General features: G+C 38.4%; 1 protein-coding gene across 2 annotated transcripts; it reads left to right on the top strand.

Moving 5' to 3' along the window:
* The first annotated feature begins 381 nt into the window (after positions 1 to 381).
* LOC128031817 (zinc finger protein 106) lies at positions 382 to 20251 on the top strand. Of its 2 annotated transcripts, XM_052620278.1 has the most exons (23): positions 390 to 531; positions 1449 to 1609; positions 2736 to 2836; positions 3115 to 3176; positions 4965 to 5159; positions 6604 to 8349; positions 8446 to 8842; positions 9035 to 9104; positions 9186 to 9340; positions 9443 to 9503; positions 9778 to 10086; positions 10174 to 10873; positions 12113 to 12156; positions 12905 to 13047; positions 13163 to 13297; positions 14612 to 14728; positions 14840 to 15031; positions 15231 to 15293; positions 15370 to 15489; positions 17289 to 17360; positions 17486 to 17557; positions 17639 to 17785; positions 18717 to 20251. In XM_052620278.1, the coding sequence occupies exons 3-23, from the start codon at positions 2783 to 2785 to the stop codon at positions 18771 to 18773; spliced, it is 4911 nt and encodes a 1636-aa protein (XP_052476238.1). In that variant the 5' UTR covers positions 390 to 531; positions 1449 to 1609; positions 2736 to 2782; the 3' UTR covers positions 18774 to 20251. The 2 variants fall into 2 exon arrangements, with proteins under 2 accessions (XP_052476237.1, XP_052476238.1); XM_052620277.1 differs by lacking the exon at positions 1449 to 1609 and having other exon boundaries at positions 382 to 531.
* The last annotated feature ends 858 nt before the right edge of the window (positions 20252 to 21109 follow it).

Genomic DNA, 21109 nt, shown 5'->3' with positions numbered 1-21109 from the left:
TGCATAAACTGTTAAGACTAGTTTTAGGAGTAAGTCATCTTTTTTTTTTTGCTTTTTTTCAACAATGGGTCATAACTTTTTAGAAACCAGTTATGCTACATAAAAAGTTAGATTTGTCTAATTTGAATCCAAAATGTAAGACTGATTCCCACTAGGTTAAATGCTTAATTAAAATAGAGGCTAAGTTTATGCAACTGGCCCTAGGACCAACCATTTCTATATCCATCTTTATTTAAAAAAAAAATAAAGTAAAGAAAGTATGCTGATTATGTTATACTTGCTTTATTGAATATTAAAGGAGCACATTTGTTATTGAGCTTTGTTTTTTATTTTTTTTATTTACGCAGACCGTTATTTTAATGACTTTTACGCTACAATGTTGACGGCCATTTTGAGGCGAATCTGTTGTTTCCTTTTTCAGAGTAGCAATAGTAACGTTACCTCCATAAAGGAACTAAGCGTGGATTATCAACAGAAATATTGTCTTTATGTGGAATTTGGAAGAAATGCATTCTCTGCGTGAATTAAGAGGTATAAGTTACATGAAACCGGATTTTTCTTTTATCCACGTTGTTTTGTCGCTTACTTTATTTAATTTTCAGTCCATGCAATGTGTTAGCATTCATGCTAAACATCTGCACATGAGCAACACCGCTGCATGTTAAAACACTGTGCATATTTAAAACTTTCTTTTTGTTTTGTTTTACATCCTTCAGCAGTTTAATCTCATGTCAGCTCACAGTAGTACTTTGTTTATTGACGTTAGCAGAGTTGGCCTTAGAAATGCATTAACCAGTGAACGAAGTAACAAACAATTCACTGCAGGAAGGAGTTGTCCTCACAGTTTGCCTTGCTCATCTAATGATAGATTTCAGTAACTCAGACGTGGTTATTAACCTTCAGTCTGTTTTATGCTCCACCCTGTTATTATATCACGAGCTGTTTCGCGTTTTAGAGGGAATCAGATTTCCGTTGTTGAGCAGTTTTTGAAGAGGACATGTACACTAACCTGTGGTGGAGAGCTGTTTAAAGCATTATTCGGTGGCTAAACTAATGGAAAATTACTCCGATGATGTTTCTGACAGCACTGAGCTTGTGCCATTTTTAAATGGTGGATGTTAAATCTTTCCACTCTGGTGCAGACGAATGTCTTGCGATTTTTTTCCCGGGTACTTGTTCTTTCAAAGAAGGGCAATTCATAGTCATATATCTTAAAATGTGAGTTCCCAGCTTTATTCATGAAATACAGAAACCACCACTAAAATATGGCTATGTTTTTATGGAATTTACAAGGTTATCTTGGACTCCTTGAAGCAAAGTTATAGTTTGTAAATGTGATATATATATATATATATATATATATATATATATATATATATATACCTTAATTGGATACTCCAATCCCAAAATAATAATAATAGTAATATTTTTTTTCTTTCTTTCTGCAGATGAACACACAATTGAACATGTTTAGAAAAATAATCCATCTCTGTTAGTCCATATAATGCAAATGGATGGTGTCTTCAAAGTTGATGCTTCAAAAGCCTCTCAAAGTAAATACAACTGTGATCCAGTTGATGAATCAATGTCTTCTGAAGTGAAACAACAGGTGTGTGTGTGTGTGTGTGTGTGTGTGTATTTGTGTTTGTTTGTTTGTTTGTGTGTGTTTGTATTTGTTTGTGAGGGAAAAATACTAATGTTTGAAACTTACACAAACCCTTTCTTATGGCCAACTGTTCATGAGAGTGTCGTGAAACGCTACATTGATTGAAAGGTTTTGCACAAGCTTCACAACATGCTTACACCACATTATGAATGCACATGTGATATTTGGCCAGAAACTCTGGTTTAAGGTTAATAATAATAAAGTTCTTTAAAATATTAGTTTTTCTTGCACACTTATCGTTTTTCTTCAGAAGACGTTCATTCATCAATTGGGGCTGTAAAAAAAAAGAAAAAGAAATATAACTGTGGGACTTTAATTTGCATATGCATCTTCTGTTTTGGGTGGAGTATCCCTTTAATACCTTAATCCCTCCCTGCTGTGTAGGAACCGTTTTTTTTTTTTTCAAACTTTGTTTGAGAATTGAATATGCCAAGACATGACCCTGCAGTGTTTTTGTGCTTGACTTGTGTGCTGCACTCTCAGCTTGCTGCATGACTTGAGTGCTGTCCCCGCTTAGTGTCCTCTGGCATCCTGCCGTGGAGCCAGATACACTGACCCTCATTCCTTCCTTATGAAGTTTGTCCAGCCTCGTGCATTGCTGATACCACACGATCTAATGTAAGGTTAGGCAAACCCTTATACAAGCCTCTTCAGTATGAAATAAACAAGAAAGTTTAGTCATCTTTGAGCTATGTGCACGGCTGAGTCTGAATGCTGTCACTGGCTACATTTACCTGCCAAAAGCTGGAGACAGAAACTAGAGATTTTTGAGTATGCCTAATCCAATCATTTTTATTTGATGTAGAATAAATGTAAATATATAATCACAATATTGCAATTTTGAAGAAAATATTGTTTTCCTTTTACATTATAGTCCTTATATGTCCAATATTTTAAATTGATTCATGAATTCAAATCTAATTTAGTTATCTCACAATTTGAGATGGAATGATGAATGGGATGGAATGAGAAATCAAGAAAATAATTCTTAGCTAGTGATTTTAATCACATGGTGCTCGTTATACAGTATGCTGCCTGTTGTGATTATTTTATTTGTCTCTTCATGCAGAACCCTGTTTGTTTGTGGTGGCCTGAGATACAGTAACATCATTCAACATGGTTAAAGAACAGAAATGCATTCTTTGTGAAACTGTCTACAGCTCCAAACAGGTAAACCTGGATATTTAAACATACTTCATCTCCCATTTGTGCTAGAATAAGACAGCTTGCATGAGTTCTTGTGTGACAATCTGTAATTTATTTGCTGATGCTGGCACCTGTCTGACCTCTGCACATGCACTGTTCTGTTGTGAGATATAACCTTTGTCTTACATGTAAGTTCTCAATTGAAATTGATTTGTGTAAAATAAAAAAACTGTTCCTGTATTTAAAAAAAAAAATGGTTTAATACTGTTATGCTATATTGTAATGATGTCTTTGGGTTTTAGGAGATGGAAGAGCACATGAGAAGTATGCTGCACCACCGGGAGCTGGAGAATCTGAAAGGCCGGTAAGAGCCCATGTTACACAGCAATGTTACCTTTATGTCAACCAAACTTTTGACTTAAAATGTTTATCTTAACTCTTGCATGATGTTGTAAGTTAATATTTAAAAACTTTAACAGTATAATTGCATGCTCATGTTTTTTATGAAAAAAATGAATCATTCGATTTTTCGCAACTCACAAAACTCACAAACTACAGTTTGGGAGACTCATCTCTACGTTCAACACTAAAGTTATACTCTCAAATTCAGAGAACTGAGCCTACTTCTAATCTCATTATTTGATACATGCAAAACTAATTATAAGGTATAACTGTTTTGAAATCCATGCCACAGTTCTCTGAATAAATCCTTAAAAAAATACTAAATGGGAAGTTCGTGTAAAATACTTTGGAAGATTCTTTGGTGAAAGGTGTGGAATGTGGTCATGGTCGAAGATGAAGTGCACGTGTGATGTAAGGCACGTGTCTCCTTTGGTCAGACGAAAGATAAGCTGAGGCAGCTGCCTTAACCCGAGGGTATATATAGGACACTGGAAACAACTGGCAAGGCTGACAAATAACAACTGCCTCGTGACAATTATGTACATCTCGGGAATGTGAAAATTGAGAATGACGTTCTTAAATGGGGAGGGTGTTGAAATCTAAAATGCAAAACGCACGATGTGTGTATGTGTTGGGTATCTAGATATCCGCAGTACGTGTCAATTTTAAAGGCAAGCACGAACAAAAATACACAACAATGCCGGAGTACATGTTACTGTTGTTGCTGCTCAAGAGTTTTTAATGCTTCTTCAGCAAACTGTGGATTTACTTCACCAATATTACAACAGCGGAGATGCATCATATACAACATGTTCTGTTTACTAATAAGGTGACAGCGGCAACTACTGGCCTTGCATACATAATACAGTGTTTTGGCCCATTTTCGCAGATATGTGTAAACGCGAATCATTTTGAAAACGTTGTCGTGTACATGGGAAACTTTTTAAAAACAAGAGAAAAACTTTTCAGTTTTTGATTTCATCGCTGTCGTGTAAACGTAGCCTTAGAGCAGTAATCAATCGTTCATTCGATCAAATCGAAATTAACTACAGAACATGGATATAATTACACAAATCATAATCACAATCATAGTACTCAAACTCACAAGCCGCACAAAAAATACTTTTGAATTTTAAGTTAGAAATGATAACATAGCAGACTGCTGAATGGCAAGCTGCCATGACACCATTTTTCAGGGAATAGACTATCTGCCAACAGCAAGTATCTATCAGCTCACGAGTTTGACACTTAAGACAGCATCTATGGCAGGGAGAGGTTTTCAAGTCGGCAACTGTAAGCAGCTCACATTACAGCTAGCCAAAGTGTCCCGTCCTGGCTGCAGCCCTAAAGAGTAAAGGAAGGTGGAGACAGAGGGTGGGGGGGTGAGATTTCACACACCAGAATCCATCAGCTCTCCCGACTCTCGTCTCAGAGCACAGCGGACTCCATCATGGCAGCGTGCTAAGGTTCAGCAGCTGCTGAGAGGGTGGTCGCCCCTCTGAGCTCAAGATCTCCCAGTGCCTTCTGCTCTTGCCTGTTCACTCAAAACCAATTGTGAAGTCCCTGAAGATGTATCTCAAGATCAGGAAGATTGCGTTTTTTTTTAGAAACTAGATGGATTTTATTTTATGATTGAAAAGTCAGTTTACCTCCCGATCTCTCAAAAATACCTTAACTCATTAGACAGTTACTCAGCGGTAGCCATGCCTGAGGGAAGTATTGAGCAGCCTATGTACCCCTCCGTCCCCAGGGACTGTGGACACGAGTGCCGGGTCTGCGGCGTAACGGAGGTGAGCCTGACCGACTATGCCAGTCACATTTCCAGCCCTTTGCATAAACAGCGCATTGAGGATCAGAAGAACTCGCCCACAAACAAAGACCAAGATGAAGAGTACTTTGACAAGGACATTGTGCAGCTTATAGAGAAACGCAAAGAAATGATCAGGTGAGTCTTTGCTTGCTGTGTGTTTGAAAGCCCTGAATTGCAATGATGGTGGTTGCAGTCATGTTATCTATTGATTGATTGCATGGTAATGTTTAAATCTTTGTCACTCAAGTGCGTTTTGTGTGTGTGTGTGTGTGTGTGTTTTCATAATCTGTTTTTTACCACAACACCTGTAACTTAGTTCTATATTAAACTGTTCTGCATACAGTGGAGTCTGTTGTCAAGTGAGGCCAAAAACAGCCATGACTGCAACACTCGCACTCTCACACTGTTGAGCCCCTTTCACACTGCACGTCGGACCCGCAATATTTCTGGAACATTGCCGGGTCGCCTTCTGTGTAAAAGCAACCACGTCCCGGGACTGATTACCGAATTGAATCCGGGTCGGGGACCTAGTAACATTGCGGAGTTCGACCCGGAATGAGCGCTGTGTGAACAAAGGCCAGATCCAATTCCGTGTCGAAGTGATGACGCGCGTTATCACGCGACTCTTTTACCGGCTGTTTTGAAGGAAGATCAACGTTCGCGACGAAAACATATGTGCAAACTGTAATGAAGCAAAGATCAGTTAGTTCCTAACTTTCCGCGCTGACGCCGAGATCGTTTGCTTGCTACAGTGAAAGTATAACGTGCCAAGCGTTGTCGACTCGTACATTACACGTCACACACTGATGTCACGTGTCGTTACGGGATCTTCAAGGGTTGTGTGTGAAAGCACGCACATATACCGGGTCATCACTGGCAGTGTGAAAGTGCAAAATCTAGCGACCAGGGAACAATTGCAGGAACACTTTACCCCTGTATTTGCCGGAATGGGGATGCACACCCCACCATGCCTTTCTAGCTCAACCTTTAAACAGCATGAGCACTATGTATTTAAATAGTCTGAAACACTTTAAAAAGTGTTTTTATGCACCATGCTGATTAAGTGACACGTTAGACATTAATTGCTGACTGAAGTTATTTTCTGTTCTGTGCTAATGCATAAAACATTATTTTTTTTTATTTAACTTTCTCTTTATTTTTGTCTATCAGAAAGTTGTTTTCCCTTGATCTCACACAAGATAATAAAAAGATCTGAACGTCACTCACCATTTCTGTGGTCAGCCGCAGAACATTTAGATATCCCAGTTGTTCAAAATCTAAAGAAAACAACTTTTGTTATGTGAAGATTGCAAAACAGAAATAATAATGATAAATAAATAAAATAAAAGTAGTTCCTTATTCATGAAAGTTTTAATAACCTTATTTACAACTGTATAGAGACATGCTTTTATACAGATAGCCTGTCATGTTTTGTGTTTCTCTGCATATTTGAATTTACAAACATTTGTTGTTTAACCTATCTATCATGCTTTTCACCTGTCCTCATTGTGGAGTGTGTCAGTACCATTTTTGCCATTTAAATCATTGTATGTTACCATTCTATACTGAACTCTCTTAGGAAAGAAGAGGCTTCTGCAAAACAGGCTAAAGAAGAACAGGAAGAATGCAGGAGGTGGCAGGAGCTTCAGACTCAGTGGCTTGGGCCAAGGCCTATGATGTACCAGCAGTGTGGCCCTTGGGACCGGCCCTATCCTAACTTTCCTCAGATGCCCAAAAGGGGCAGAGGCTCCAATTGGCGAAATTTCAGATTTTCATCCCCTGAACGTGGCAAAAGGTTTCATCCTAGCCGGGATGTCAGGTGTGCCACGTGGCATGCTCAAGGACCGCCTCACTTGCAGAAATGGGGATCTGTTGGTCATCATGGAGGGAGTTTGCACAACCAAGGAAACTTCTGGGGTGGTAGACCAGGTGGATTCAATGTCTACCATCCACAACTGAGAAAGCAATTATCCTGGAACAAAAGCCAATTTAATGACCTATGGAATGGACAATATATGGCACCACCTAGGCTCTTTAAATCACCTGCAAAAGAGCCTCAGAAGACACCCAGCAGCTCTGAGAATCAGACACAAGGTGAACAGTTTCTAGAAGAATCTGGTGGAGAGCATGATCCCAACAAAGGTAAGGGACAGAAGTCAGAGAAAGCTCACAGATGGGCACCATATCCACAAACTAAACTTGGGGATCCTTCCTCCCAGACTAATCCTCAGCCACCATTAGATAAGTCAGATGTGGAGTCTCCTCAGACCTCTAAGGCACAAAGTTTCAACGTGGGCAGTCAGGACATGGAGAGGATATCCAAGGCAGACCAAAATAATTGCCAGTATAAACCCACAGAACCTGAAAAGAGTTGCTTCAAGAACATTGGCAGTATGGGTAGTTTCTCCTATCCCTCCACATCAACTATTTGGAAACCGGAGAAGCCCAGCAAGCTTGCTGAAGATTCAGAAATGAATCTCAAACAAACAGGAAGTCAAAACTTTGTCGGCTCTAAAGGTTTTAACCATTCCCATTCAAGCTCTGAATTCCCACAACATGCCACTTCCAATGCAGAGCAAGATCTGCTGTCTGAGATAATGCGAAAATCTAAAGAGACATTGCTTAATAGAAATAACTCTGACATATCTGGTACAGAGAGCTGCCTCAAAGGATCAAAGGCTGTGCCTCAGATAAACGAGCAAGTAGAGAGTTCAGAACTAAACAATAATCAAAAATTACATGAGAGTAAGAAGATACTTAATGAGAAAAAGTGTCAAGAAAGTTTGGTTTTTGTGAGCTGTTTTAGCAATGAACAAGAGCAGTTATCCAGTACTGAGACCTCAGTACAGATTGGCAATGTGTGCAGTGATACTAGGCCATCTCTGCAGTCCTTACAAGTTAGTACCTCCACTATGGACCACGAAGATGAGGAGGAGTGTGGTGAAATGGAAGAAAATCAAGTCATGGACACACTGGATGGAGGTTTGTGTTCAGCTGGTGAGGGGTCCCACAGTAGCCCATCCCAACAAACTGCTGGTGACTCTGTGCCCCCTTTAAGTAAGCTTGCCTTGCCTGCATGTCTACAAAGGGATCTGAATCGCCATATGGGCACCAAAGGCAAAGCTGCATCCCATGAACCCAACTTGAATATTGCCAGGCGTATTAGAAATGTGAGTGGCACACGAAAGAATGAGACTGAGAAGGACTCGGGACTTAAACCCACTTTGCGACAGCTTATTAGCTCCTCTGGCTCAAGGCGGAATGTCAACTGGGACCAGGTCTACCAGGAAGTCAACCGGAAGAAGCAGGGCAAGGGTTTGCCAAGGTACTGCATGAAAATCTCTTCATTTTCCATTTTCTTGCATAAATAGGTTCTTCCTTCATACCTTCAATTCCATATCTGTCTCCTAAATCATTTCAGATTTGGTATAGAAATGGTGCCCTGTGAACCTGAGGGTCCGAACCAAATGGATGAAGGTGACGTACCTCTTTCTGAGGGCTTTCATTGGGACTCCCTGGTTGAATTTAGTCAAGTGCCTTCCCGTAAGCGTAGCTTGTCTGAAAGCAATGTGGTCAAAGATGGTTCTGCAGGTACCAGCTCTCTCCCCAAAGCTGTAGAACCAGTGAGAGACTCTCCTTCTCGTGGCCCCACACAGCCACCACAGAGAGAGGAGCTGCAGCCCAAAGGCCATCTGGAGATTCTAGGTTCGAAAGGCCCTTCTAAGGGCCCAGAGGAATTTGAAGAAGAGGGCGGTTGTTTATCAGAGCCTGAACTGATTGACACGCAAGGAGCTGGGAAGAAACGCAGAGCTCCAGGGGTAAACTTCATACTTTCCACTGTGGTTTATGCTTGGCGTACTCAGAAACACAGTAGCTCGAATTCTAATGTAATTTGCAGCCTGCTACATTACATAACTGCCTCTAAAAGCAACATCCATTGTCATTTTTAATTTTCTACATGAACATTAATGCAAGAATAACTTGCCATTATCTGATTGTTGGGTCATTAGGATGTAGTGTCTCCAGAGATTCCTAATGAAGAAAGAAAAAACAAGAGGCAAAAAATAAAGGCTAAGAAAGGTAAGCAAACTACTTTATGATATAACTACAGAGTGTCCTATTTAAGAATTGTAATATTTCTATGTGTTTTGTGTTTTGCAGAGCGCTCGCAAGTGGATCAGTTGTTGGCTGTATCTCTACGTGAGGAGGAACTTAACAAATCTCTTCAGGCTGTGGACGACAACCTTATTCAGGCACGTGCTGCCCTGCAAGCTGCCTATTTGGAAGTGCAGCGCTTGCTTGTGTTGAAACAACAGGTAAGACCTAGCAGTGTAGAGCTAACAAAAATGGATTCAATGGTTTTCAGTTCTCACTGGGCTGTCACTTCATTTTACAGTATTGTATTAACTATTTTACAGGTAACTACTGAGATGAACTCTTTGAGAACCAAGCGCATTGAAATACTTCAAGGAATGCAAGGTACAAAAAACTGAAAGCAGGGGTCATGTAATCATATTTATTAACTATAAATCTAAAGTAAATGAAGAGGAAAGTCAGATTAATATTACATATCCTTTTTATGGAGTTCATACCTGTGAAGGTGGTTTATAGCCAGTTTGTAGTATGTGTCGTACATAAGAGGTATGACAATCATCACCTTACATGTACCAAATATAAACCAAATTCAGTTTTTATGAAAAGCTTGTTTGTTAGTATTAATAAAATAAATATGGACATCACAATTCTTTTTCAGGTGAATTTGAGTCAAAAGAAAGAGAGAGGAACAGTGAGGACATATTAACTTCTTCATCAACCCAGGTTTCTCAGATCACCGCCAACCCTGTTCTCCCAACAACAGCTTCTCACTCATCCTCTTTAGTCTCCTTACTGCCTGTTACCATCAAACAGGAGCCCATCTCTCAATGTATCCTCATTCCTGAGCCTAACCTCGTCAAAAGCCCCCTCCTAGCACCTCAAAGTACTGCACCTCAAAGTACTGCACCTGCACCTCAAAGTACTGCACCTGCACCTGTCCAAACTGTGTTTGCAACCTGTCAAACAGGTAGGTTCCAATCAATACATTTCAGCTCAGAGGTTGCTATTGCTAGCAGTACTGAATTATCAAATGATTATTCTTCATTTTAAACAGATACTACCTTCAGCAGTAAGATGGAGGCTTCACGAGACGCCACAAGCATGGCTTTGACAGCAGCTTCCTCAATTCACAGATCACAGCCGTCACCCGTCAAAGAAATTCATCCAAATTTGAGTTCTCAAGAGGGCCCAAACCCATCTTCCTCACTAATGTCTGCAACCCTCTCTCCTAAGCCACTGTCTCCCTCTTACCACCTAGAAAATAATCCAGTTAAACGTGTTCGAAAGCTAAAGAAGAGGAAGTGTCTTAATAAAGCAAAGTTGAATGAGCAGCCTGAAATCAGCGAATCTGAGCTTGATGCAGTGCAGCCCGCTACTCGACCTACCCGCAAGTGCCAACCTCATCGGCGATCCAGCAGCACGAAAGTCCCACCCCCCACACCAGATGAAAATGAAGAGATGGCGGTGACCAAAGTTTCAAAGACGAAAACACAGGGAGCCAAGCTAGCAACACCACCAGTGAATGGAGATCACTCCGAATCGTCTGAACTGGAGATGGTGGAGCTTCCCCCACCTGATATTGACATTGTCAATCTAGATTCTTCAGACGAGGAGATGCCTGAAAAGAAGGCCAAGGAGTCAGCCTCGGCGTACACAACAGGCCATGCCGTCAAAGACCCTCAAAATCTTGCCTGCAATGAGGTCACCTCCACTAGTGAAATTCATACTAGCAGCACAGTCAAGGCTAGTGAAAGGTATGGCTCGTGGTTTGAACTTTTTTTTTTTTTTTTTTAAACATTTCAAACATAAATTAGGAGCGTCCAATCCAGTGCCCTGCATAGTTTAGCTCCAACCTGACATAGCACACTGCCCTAGAGATTTCTCGTAATTCTATAAGACCTTGATTAGCTGGTTCAGGTGTGGTAATTAGTACCGGATCAGCGGTATAGTGACCCTCCAGAAGCGAGATCGAAAACCTGTCTCTTATAGCAATGATATTAAGCTTGTGAAGTAAAAAGGTATCCTTTTGGAACTTGACTTCTATATGAATGCTTCAAAAATTGGGCCAAACTGAGATCAGTTCAGTTCAATTTGAACTAACTTATTTTAAGGGTGCTTTCACACTTGGTTCACTTGCCTGGTCCGAACCCGAGCTCGGTTGCTCCCCCCTTCCCCTTCCCCCGCTGGAATGTGTTCATATTATAATATTTGCGTCCGAACCGCGGCTCGCGTGCGTCATCAAGCCAGCAGCTGTTTACCCCATTGCTTAGTATCGACAGCGCAGGAGAAGATGGCAAATGCATAACATTACTCTCTGCACTTTTATGTATTACGTTTTTGAACTGTTCATTTTGTTTATAAAGCTTCGGTACATAACGGCACTTGCGTCTGTCTTATGAAATTTACTGAAAATGCTCTAAAGAACGTTGAAGGCAAACATAAATGAGATGTACAGCTCTCTGCTTGCAGCGCGTCAGTCACGCTCCTCAGGAAAGTGAGTGAAACACACACACAAACACACATTTTCATCAAATAATTTGTCATTAAAAGCGGTTCACTTCCGCGATTTGGTACGATTGCGTTCACATAAGCAGCGAACCATACCAGAGTTCACATGAAGCGTACCCCAGACCACCGTTTTTAAGCGGACTCGGGTACGGTTCGCGGGTGCGCATCCGAGTACAGAAGACAGCGTTCACATCATCCAAACGAACCGAACTCTGACATCAGTCGACCCCGGGTGCGCACCAAAAGTACTAGTGTGAAAGCACCCCAAGTCTGCAGTGTACATAGCTTACGCTTCGTGAATAAAAACAACATCTTATGCCACTAATGCATAATATAGGCTTTTTTAATAGTAGTAATAAAAATATTTAATGCTATATTTTTCTAGTGCTTTGGCTTTTTTTTCCCTGGCACCTTAACTCTTTCTGTTAATGATCATTGAAGTTTGTCAGTATTGAAAACCCCTTCTTTTTTCATTTTTGTTACAGTGAAGTAAAATCAGTCTCAGTGTTGGAGTCCAAGGTGCCTTCAGGTATGTGATGTGTTCAAAAACACACATGGAAGCTGTTGCAAATGTCCCACTGCCTCAGCATTATCATGCATTAAACATCAGTTGATATGTCATGTGCAAATCACTTTGTCATTTATTTTATTAACTTTTTAATTTCTGGTAGCAGTGAGTGCATTTCAATTCGTCTTGTTCTTTGCACAGTGCAGTTGTAGCAGAACGACCAAGTCAGAATACTCACACGATCAGTATACAGAAATAGTTTGTCAGGTCCCCAAATTACTTTTTAAGGGCAAGGTATTCTTAGTGCCTGTTAGTTTTATTCTTAACCTGTGCTTCTGAGAGTGACTGCCGGGATGACAGTCCTGAGAATTGTTCTGGGGAACTCTATTAGTGTCTCAAATTAAACATATCGGCACTGTACGTTAACTCACTCTCCCAAAGGTTGGGTTAAGAAAGAAAACGCTGATTATGATCAGTTTTGATGATCAGTCGTAATGTTGCATTGATGTGGCAACTTAAATCCAAAGTATATTTCAGCTTTGACACGAAATGCTTAGCGAATGTCTGCAGCTGAACACGTAGGCTTTCAAAGTATACTTTGTTTGAAAGACCATGACATTTTTATCAAAGGAAACTTTACCCACTAGTTTGTATTGTGTTCTGTTTGTTACGTGACAGCACATAGATTATCTCGACACACATCTATTTCACGGAATTAATGTTTAACTCATTAACTGATATGTCGGTGTGTGTGTGTGTGTTTTATCAGATATATCAGATCCAGGGGAGGAGGAGGTGCCAACAGAAGGGGAGTTTGAAGGCCATCAAGAGGCTGTAAATGCAATGCAGATCCATAATGGACTGCTGTACACTTGCTCAGGGGACCGCACTATACGCGCTTTCAACCTGATAGTAAGACTTTGTAGAAACTTGTAGTTCAGTAAAAGCATTTCAACATGAAAATGGATATCTATGAATGTAGCAGGCATACAGGTTTCTTTAAGAAGTCTCTGTATTGTTGTTACAGAGCCGGAAGTGTGTGGCAGTGTTTGAAGGCCACAGCAGTAAAGTGAATTGTCTGTTGGTGTCATGTGGAGGAGGCCTGCAACAACGCCTGTACTCGGGATCAAGTGACCAGACCATCCGCTGTTACAACCTCAAAGTACTTTGATTCACACCACTTTTGAAATAGTCCAACCAAAAACGAAAACCGTCATCATTTATTCACGTTGATGTTGTTTGCAACTTTTTTCTTCAATAGAACATGAACGTTTTCAGATACACAGGGTGAACTTTACCATTCAGCAAAGTAGAGAGTGATTCACATTGTCAGAAAGTACCATAAAATAATATAATACCACAATGTTTCCTACACAAAATCTGGAATAATTCACTTAAAGTGACATTTCTTTCACCAATGAATAGTTCCTAACTCAAATGACATTATTTCATCAGTGGAACACCAACTGGAAAGTTCTCTCTATTGAAAGTGAGTTCTAGTACAGTAAAGGATAAAATATGATGAAAGTATGAGTAGTAGAACTGATGAAAGTAGAAACATGTATTATTTAATAAATATTGATTGGTTGAAATTAAAAATGTATTATCCAATAATTATTAAATGGTTAAAATTAACCTGTTAACTGTCACCCCGTCCCGTATACAGGACGCCTACGTTGACTATACTATATTACAATCAAATCTAATCTAATCTTGACAAACTGTATATCGTTGGAAAGGTTTAAGACTCCCAAATATATATTTTACCAATATTTTTTGTTAAAAATTATGTAGGAAAAGTAATAGATGAATTTATGACAAGAGTGCACCTTCAGAAATCTACAGTACAAAAGGAGTTTTGACCTTTGTTTAAAAAAAAGACTTCCTCGTTGCCTTTTTCTCTATCACATTTTAGAAATCATCAGAAGTTATATATCACTTCAAAACATAAAATCTCAAAATTCATCTTTCAAAACCCATTTTAAAATCAGACATTACATTACCATGGTAAAAATATTTTCAGTCATGAATTATAAAAATTTAGGTTTGTATCATGCACTTTCAAGTCTATCTTCAAAAACGTGAGTGACAGTTAACAGGTTTTAATATTTAAATTTGCCAAAAACTGTGGACACCATTCAAAAAGCATGAATAGATTGGAAATAAGTGTTATTTAGTATTAGTATTATTTATATGCTTAATAGTTTTTATTTTTAGATTTCTGGATTTCATTATAATTTTAGTTTATTCAAATTTTTTGTAGTATTTTAATTTAGCTTTATTTAAATTAACATTTACATGAAAAAAAATTATTGGAAAACCGTAATTAACGTAGATTTCAATAATAAGGCCACTGCTGATAGAATCAGATTTTTTGCTGAAATTATATTTGTAGTGTTTTCTTTATATTGTTATTATTATATATTTTTCTATAATAATGAGAATATTACGAGTATTTCTGTTTGTCTTTTCTCAGACGACAGAGTGTGTGGAACAGCTGTCTCTTCCGGACCGAGTGCTTTGTCTTTATAATCGTTGGAAAATTCTCTATGTTGGTCTGGCCAATGGCTCTGTGGTCACCTTCAGTCTTAGGGTATGATTCAGAATTCAAAGTTTTGGGCTCAGTCTCAGATAAAGTGAGAACATATCGAGTCCTCTGTTCCTTGATGGTGGGGTGATTTAATATTTCTCTCATCTCCTGTAGAACAATAAGCAGCTGGATGTGTTTGAGTGCCATGGCCCACGGGCCGTCAGTTGTCTGGCGACGGCTCAGGAAGGGGCTCGCCGAATCCTGCTGGTCGGCTCTTATGACACCACCATCAGTGTTAGAGATGCTAAGAGTGGCCTGTTGCTGCGAACGCTGGAGGGCCACAGCAAAACCGTGCTCTGCATGAAGGTTTGTGCCAGATCACACTTTTTATAATGAATGTGATTGCTTTAGCATCCTGTTTGAAGCTTGACAGCCCCAGTCCTCATTCAGTTTCATTGTAATAAAAAGAGTACCCAGGATATCCTTTAAAAAGTACCAATTTGTGCTGCACAGAAGAAATTAATAAAAAAAACAACATGAGGGATTATTTTGTTTTTCTCTGCAGGTAGTGAATGATTTGGTGTTCAGTGGCTCGAGTGACCAGTCTGTACATGCACATAATATACATGTGAGTACCTGATGCACAGTGATTCTCATTTCTCATTGTTTTCATCTAATTCACTTCTTTGTCTCTGGATCTCCAGACAGGAGAACTGGTGAGGATCTATAAGGGTCATAGTCATGCCGTCACTGTGGTGGCCATACTGGGAAAGGTGATGGTCACTGCCTGCCTGGACAAACTGGTCCGTGTGTACGAGCTCCAGGTAGAAATTTACATATTCACACACTTTAACTAGTGGCTTGGCCATAGGCAAATATTACAAAGCTTGTCAAGAAATGTCCCCACCATGGCAAGCCAAAATCACAAGAATTGTTTTTTTTTTGCTATTTTCAGGGCAATTAAACATATTTGACCCCTTATCTCATAACTTCATGCAATCATGCACAGAAGGCTCGTGTCTACCGTCGGCTGTAGTCTGTGCGGTGTGTTCCAGCGCAGCTTTTTGGTCTGACGCTGCCGACACGAGGCGACAACACCATCTGCTTTCATTGCCGCTAGTTCTTTAAAGTCGGCTTGGTGTGTCTGGGTCTTGAAGCATCCGTCATTTTCTTAATTGCTTTGATTATTTATTCATTTTAATTGACAATACTTTTATTATTGTCACTGATTACCTTATTTGTTACAGCATTACAGTAAATCAGTACTGTTATTGTTAATGTTTAAAACTATTAAAATGGTTTACCTTAATTGACATAAAACTTAAATAGAATATAAATATTAGATGAACTTATTATAAAAACTTATTTGCGGTTCATTTTCAAGTCAGCATATCTTATTTTCATTGAAGCACTAAATTTACTAAAACCGAAATTAAAATAAAGCCAAATAGAATAATTAACTAATAATAGAAAATTTAACTAAACTAAAAATACAAAAATAGAAGCTAATTCAAAATGTGAATGAATTAATATGAATAAATAATATAATATGTAAATTATTAAAGGTGCTGTATGTAAGTTTTTGACTCTACTAAAGCATAGAAGTACCATAATATGTTTGCAGATATTTGAAAAAATATGGTAAGTTAAGATACATGTTTATCTGAAAAACAATGCTGCAGTCCGTTATTCTCCTTGGAAATGTGCGTTTAGGGCCAGAATGTGGTCTCTCTTATGGTTTGTGAAACCCCCAGTTTACCCAATTGTATTTTGGGAAACCCCGGGTTGACAGTTGGTGGAAAACACAGCGTATATAATTTCATTCATTGTCAAGTGCCCGTGTTCATATTGGTGTCGTCAGTCTGGCAACCTGTGTGTGCAAGGGGGTAGGTGAAAAAAAAAAAACAACCTCTACAATATTTAAAATTTGGACTGCAATACCTAGTTCAATCCTACAAACAGCACCTTTAATATATTATATAATATTACGTAATGCTAAAATAACAATGGTGTTGATAAACAGTATATTTTAAAATCTTGACATATTACTAATATGCTGTGTGAATACTTTAAAGTTTTTTTTTTTTTAAATAAGGGCTTATCGCACCGCAGGAATCTTTTAAAGTACCAGAACTAATTGTGGAACTACCCACTTTTGGGTGTTTTCACACTACCCGAACTGGTTGCGATTTTAGTACTGGACTACTTTTTAAAAATTGGTATTTCTTGCTCTGAATCTACCATAAAATAAACGTTTATTGATCTTTGAAAAGGTGTACCTAAGTTATTATGCCATTATCATTATATAAGTTGAAACTGGTTTTAGAACGACAATGTTATCGTTTATCGTGATAATTTCTTGGACAATTTATCGTCCAGCAAAAATTGTTATCGTGACAGCCCTACTCCTTTCCCTTCTTTTCATCGCTTTACGTTTATGTTGACATTCCATGTCCATTATTGTGAAACCCGCGAGACGCAACAAAAACACAGCTCCAATCACAGCGTCAATTTTCTTGATTTGGATTCACTCACTCACTAGTTGGACTGTATTCCAGTGATATTGTTTTGTGCTTGTAATAACCTATTTTTGTGATATTGCCTAAATCTCTGTTGTTTTCAGTCTCATGACAGACTTCAAGTATATGGTGGACATTCAGACATGGTGATGTGTATGGTCATTCACAAGAGCATGGTGAGCACATCTTCTTAACGCCCTGTTGGGATCCAAAACCAGATTCCAGAAACTTTTTCATAAAGTATTAATTATGGAAGTAAATGGTTTTAAAAATGAGGCTGGTGGTGGTTTGTCTGTTGCAGATCTACACAGGCTGCTATGATGGGAGCGTGAGAGCTGTCAGATTGAACCTGATTCAGAACTACCGCTGCTGGGTAAGAAACTGAGGTCACGTCATGTGACAGAGACTCAGGAATAATGTAACGTGGTTTACATGTATGCATGCCTCTTCACAGTGGTACGGTTGTACGCTAATCTTTGGCGTGATGGAGCACCTGCAGCAGCACCTGCTGAATGATCACACCTCCCCAGCACAGCAGACGTTTAAATGCCGCTGGAGGAACTGCGACACCTTCTTCACCACCCGCAATGGCTCTAAACAGGTACGGACACTCTTAATGGAGGTAAAAGTAGTCACTTCCACACATAAGTGAAAACTGAAGGTTGTACTTTAAAGGGAAATTTATATTTTGCTGCATGTACCACAGTTGGTTCAATCTTACACATGACATTTGATATGTTTGATATTTAAAGTGGTTACTGTCTGGTGTCATTCCCTATAAATTCTTCAAATTACTGCATCAGAAAATATTGCAAAAGGAATAATGGTATAATTTATTTTTGCGACTCTTATACACATTTTCCTCCCAATTCAAAAAGAATATATTATTTTTAATGCAAAAATTATATATTTATTTTATGGATTTATGTTAGGATTTTAAGTTATTAAAGTAAAAGTTTTAATGTTTTTTTTTTTTTAAATAAGGTTAAATAACAGCAATTTTTACACCAACATTTTTGACCAGATATTTTATTATTAATATTTTCTGAAAGAAAAAAAAAACTAGTTATATACCAATGATGCAATAAATTGATCAAAAGTGACAGGTAACTAACTTATATTGTTAGAAAATATTTCTGTTTTAACCTTCTATTATCAAAGAATTCTGAAAAATTCAAAAAAGCATCAAAACCATTTATAAGAAGAAGAAATGTTCCGTCAGCCGCAAATCAGCATTTTGCCATCAAAATAATAAATACAATTTTAAGAAATATATTAAAAAAGAAAACGGTTGTTTTAAATAGTATTTATAATATTTCACAATATTACTGTTTTTGTATTTTTGTAAAAAAAAAAAGCATAGCCTTGGTGAGCATGAGGGAAAAAAATAAAAAAAAGATCTTACTAACCCCAAACTTTTAAATGGTAGTATGTGTGTAGTTATTTGCAGATAAAATGTGACATTCTGTGTGTAAATTATAAAATAAATGTTTGCATGTGTCAAACATTGACGTGACTCTCGTCTTTTGTAGGCAGTGCACGGTCACATGCAGAAACATGCTGAGGACGACAGTAAAATGGAGCCATGAGGGGCCAAGGCAGTTTCACAGACACAGTCTCCTCTTCTCCCATATTGGGAATGTCTCGTTCAGCCCTCAGAGGAGCCCTGTTATTTTTATATCAACCATCAGATACCAACAACTGCCACTTCTGATTCTGATAACACAGTTTAACCACTGATGGATCATTTTAATTAGTTTTGTGAAAAAAAAAAAAAAAGTGCTACTGTAAATTAAAACGAAAATAAGAACATTTCTCTGTAAGTGGATTTGATATGTTGGTATTTTGATGAGAGGAAATCTTTTACATGCGACTCGTCTCTGAAGTGTGAAATGTGCGCAGTTCTTTTATACTGATGTGGCATTGCTCTGATACTCTCCTGGAAGGGATTGATTTCTGTATCAGACTCTTCTCTAAGTCCCTGATCTGATCATAATGTATCGTATCATCAGCTCTGAGATTTACTGACCAAATAAAGACAGAAACTGTGGGAAACATTTGGGTCTCATGGCTGCAGCTCCCTCAGCAAACACGTGTAGCTCACTATGTGTTTAGAGATCGTGGGATGTGGAGAGATTTCAGAAAGCTTGAGACTTGTCGTGTTGAGCATCCAGATTCTAGTGTTGTAATGTTGCAGGCTTTTATGAAGGGCAAGGTCATTGAATTTTCTGGTTTCATAGTATTACATACCTGTCAAAGCAAACTGTTATTCTGGGACATTGGTTTACAAATACAAAAATCGAATTAGTCAAGTTGTGTCTGCTGATTTTATTTGGTTTTCTTTTTTTATTCTTCATTCAAATGTAGTCGTTTGAGTGGTTGAATCTATTTGCAGTATTTTATTTTATTATTATAATTTTTTAAATAATAACAGGATTCAGGTTTGCTGTGACAAGTCTGCAGTTGAAATGTTTGCTGTGCTGTTGACTGAAATGGGACAGGGTGAACAAGACAAGGTCCTTTTATTTTCTTTTACTTTTTTCTATAGTCAAGAAGTTTGGGGTTTTTTCTTTTTCTTCATAGTATTTTGTGGCACTCGTGCCAATGAGATTTGTAGCTTTATGCAAGTCCAGGAGAGTCCTACTCACACAGGAAAGTACCTATTTTTTTGCAGAGTGAAAGTGAAAGTTTAGGGGTGGTCAGCAGGGGAGGTGTGTTTGTGCAGCTGGAAGTGTATTACTCAGAGTAACTGCACTATCCCAGTCAGTCGAACATTTTACTACCCCTGAAGTATTTTTTACTATATATGATCACTCAAGGTGTTTTTTTCCCATTATATTATATCATATACAAAGATACAGCTAGTTTTTCCACCCAGTCACAACCTTTGAAATGTGTCTCAGCTCTTTTGCTATAGTTGTGTGTTGCTGAGGAGAGATTTGCAGCCAGCCTCGTAACTGGTATTCCCAAGTTTCTCACACTTGTTCATTTCAAATACTGTTAAAATCTTTATGGACATTTTGTACACACATGCTATTGAAACAAACAAAATAAAAGTTACACTGTGCTGCTGTGTGCATTTCCTTTATCCCAAGGGGAAATTTGGCTAGAAATGGTCTCCCATTACTTTTAAATCAATAAAGACGTCTTCTTAGAAAACAATTAGATATGTTGAAGTGTTATCTCACTAAAATAGCACAAAACATTCATTTATCATTTTACTGTTGACTTCATTTGCCGGCATGCCACCGTTAAGCCCCGTTCACACCAAGAACGATAACTATTAATATAATGATAAAAGCATCCACACCAGCGCATGATATCGTACTTGTGCTTTTGTGTAAATAATTAGGCTTAAAAACTGATTTATTGATCCTGGGAAAGCACTTAAACCAAGAACTACACGATTATTAAACGGCTGAAGTCAGTATACTCATAAAATAAAATAAAAAAGCTTAGCATTGACCCATGACTACCATGTTAATTTTGAATTATTTTCCTTGGTTCTTTAGGTTTATTTGCTATCATTTAAACAAAATTGTCTCCACAAACAACCAGGATTTGGAACAATAAAGACCACCTTCATGGCCTTCTTGCATGCTTTTTTAGTGGATTTAATGGATGCTTTTTTTCAATGGATTGATTTAACCAAATCAAATGGGAGGCTATCTGGGTGAAGATGGAAACAATTTTTTTAAGAAATCTGAATCAGAAAGAGTGGTAGTATGATGATAAGTGTCTCCAAGTGTCTTAGACACTTTGTTCAGACGAAATTCTGATTTACAAACCTGGTTAAAACCATATCCACATGTGGTGTGAAATCAGAAACAAACCTGGATTGTGTTTCAGTGTGAACGGATTTCAAGTAGTTTTTCTCATCACTGCAAGGCATCATGTGTACAATGTAAGAAGAAGTGTGCGATAT

The sequence above is a fragment of the Carassius gibelio genome, chromosome A17, assembly GCF_023724105.1.
Source record: "Carassius gibelio isolate Cgi1373 ecotype wild population from Czech Republic chromosome A17, carGib1.2-hapl.c, whole genome shotgun sequence".
Taxonomy (NCBI): Eukaryota; Metazoa; Chordata; class Actinopteri; order Cypriniformes; family Cyprinidae; genus Carassius; species Carassius gibelio.
The sequence above is the reverse complement of the archived record's forward strand: the minus strand, read 5'-3'. Positions and strand labels throughout refer to the sequence as shown.

Excerpts from the sequence above, each read along its gene's own strand:
- LOC128031817 (XM_052620277.1), top strand. The coding sequence starts at position 2,783 with ATGGTTAAAGAACAGAAATGCATTCTTTGTGAAACTGTCTACAGCTCC. Across the intron at positions 9,105-9,185 it reads AAAAATAAAGGCTAAGAAAG|AGCGCTCGCAAGTGGATCAG; the intron begins GTAAGCAAACTA and ends TGTGTTTTGCAG. Across the intron at positions 17,786-18,716 it reads CCCGCAATGGCTCTAAACAG|GCAGTGCACGGTCACATGCA; the intron begins GTACGGACACTC and ends CGTCTTTTGTAG.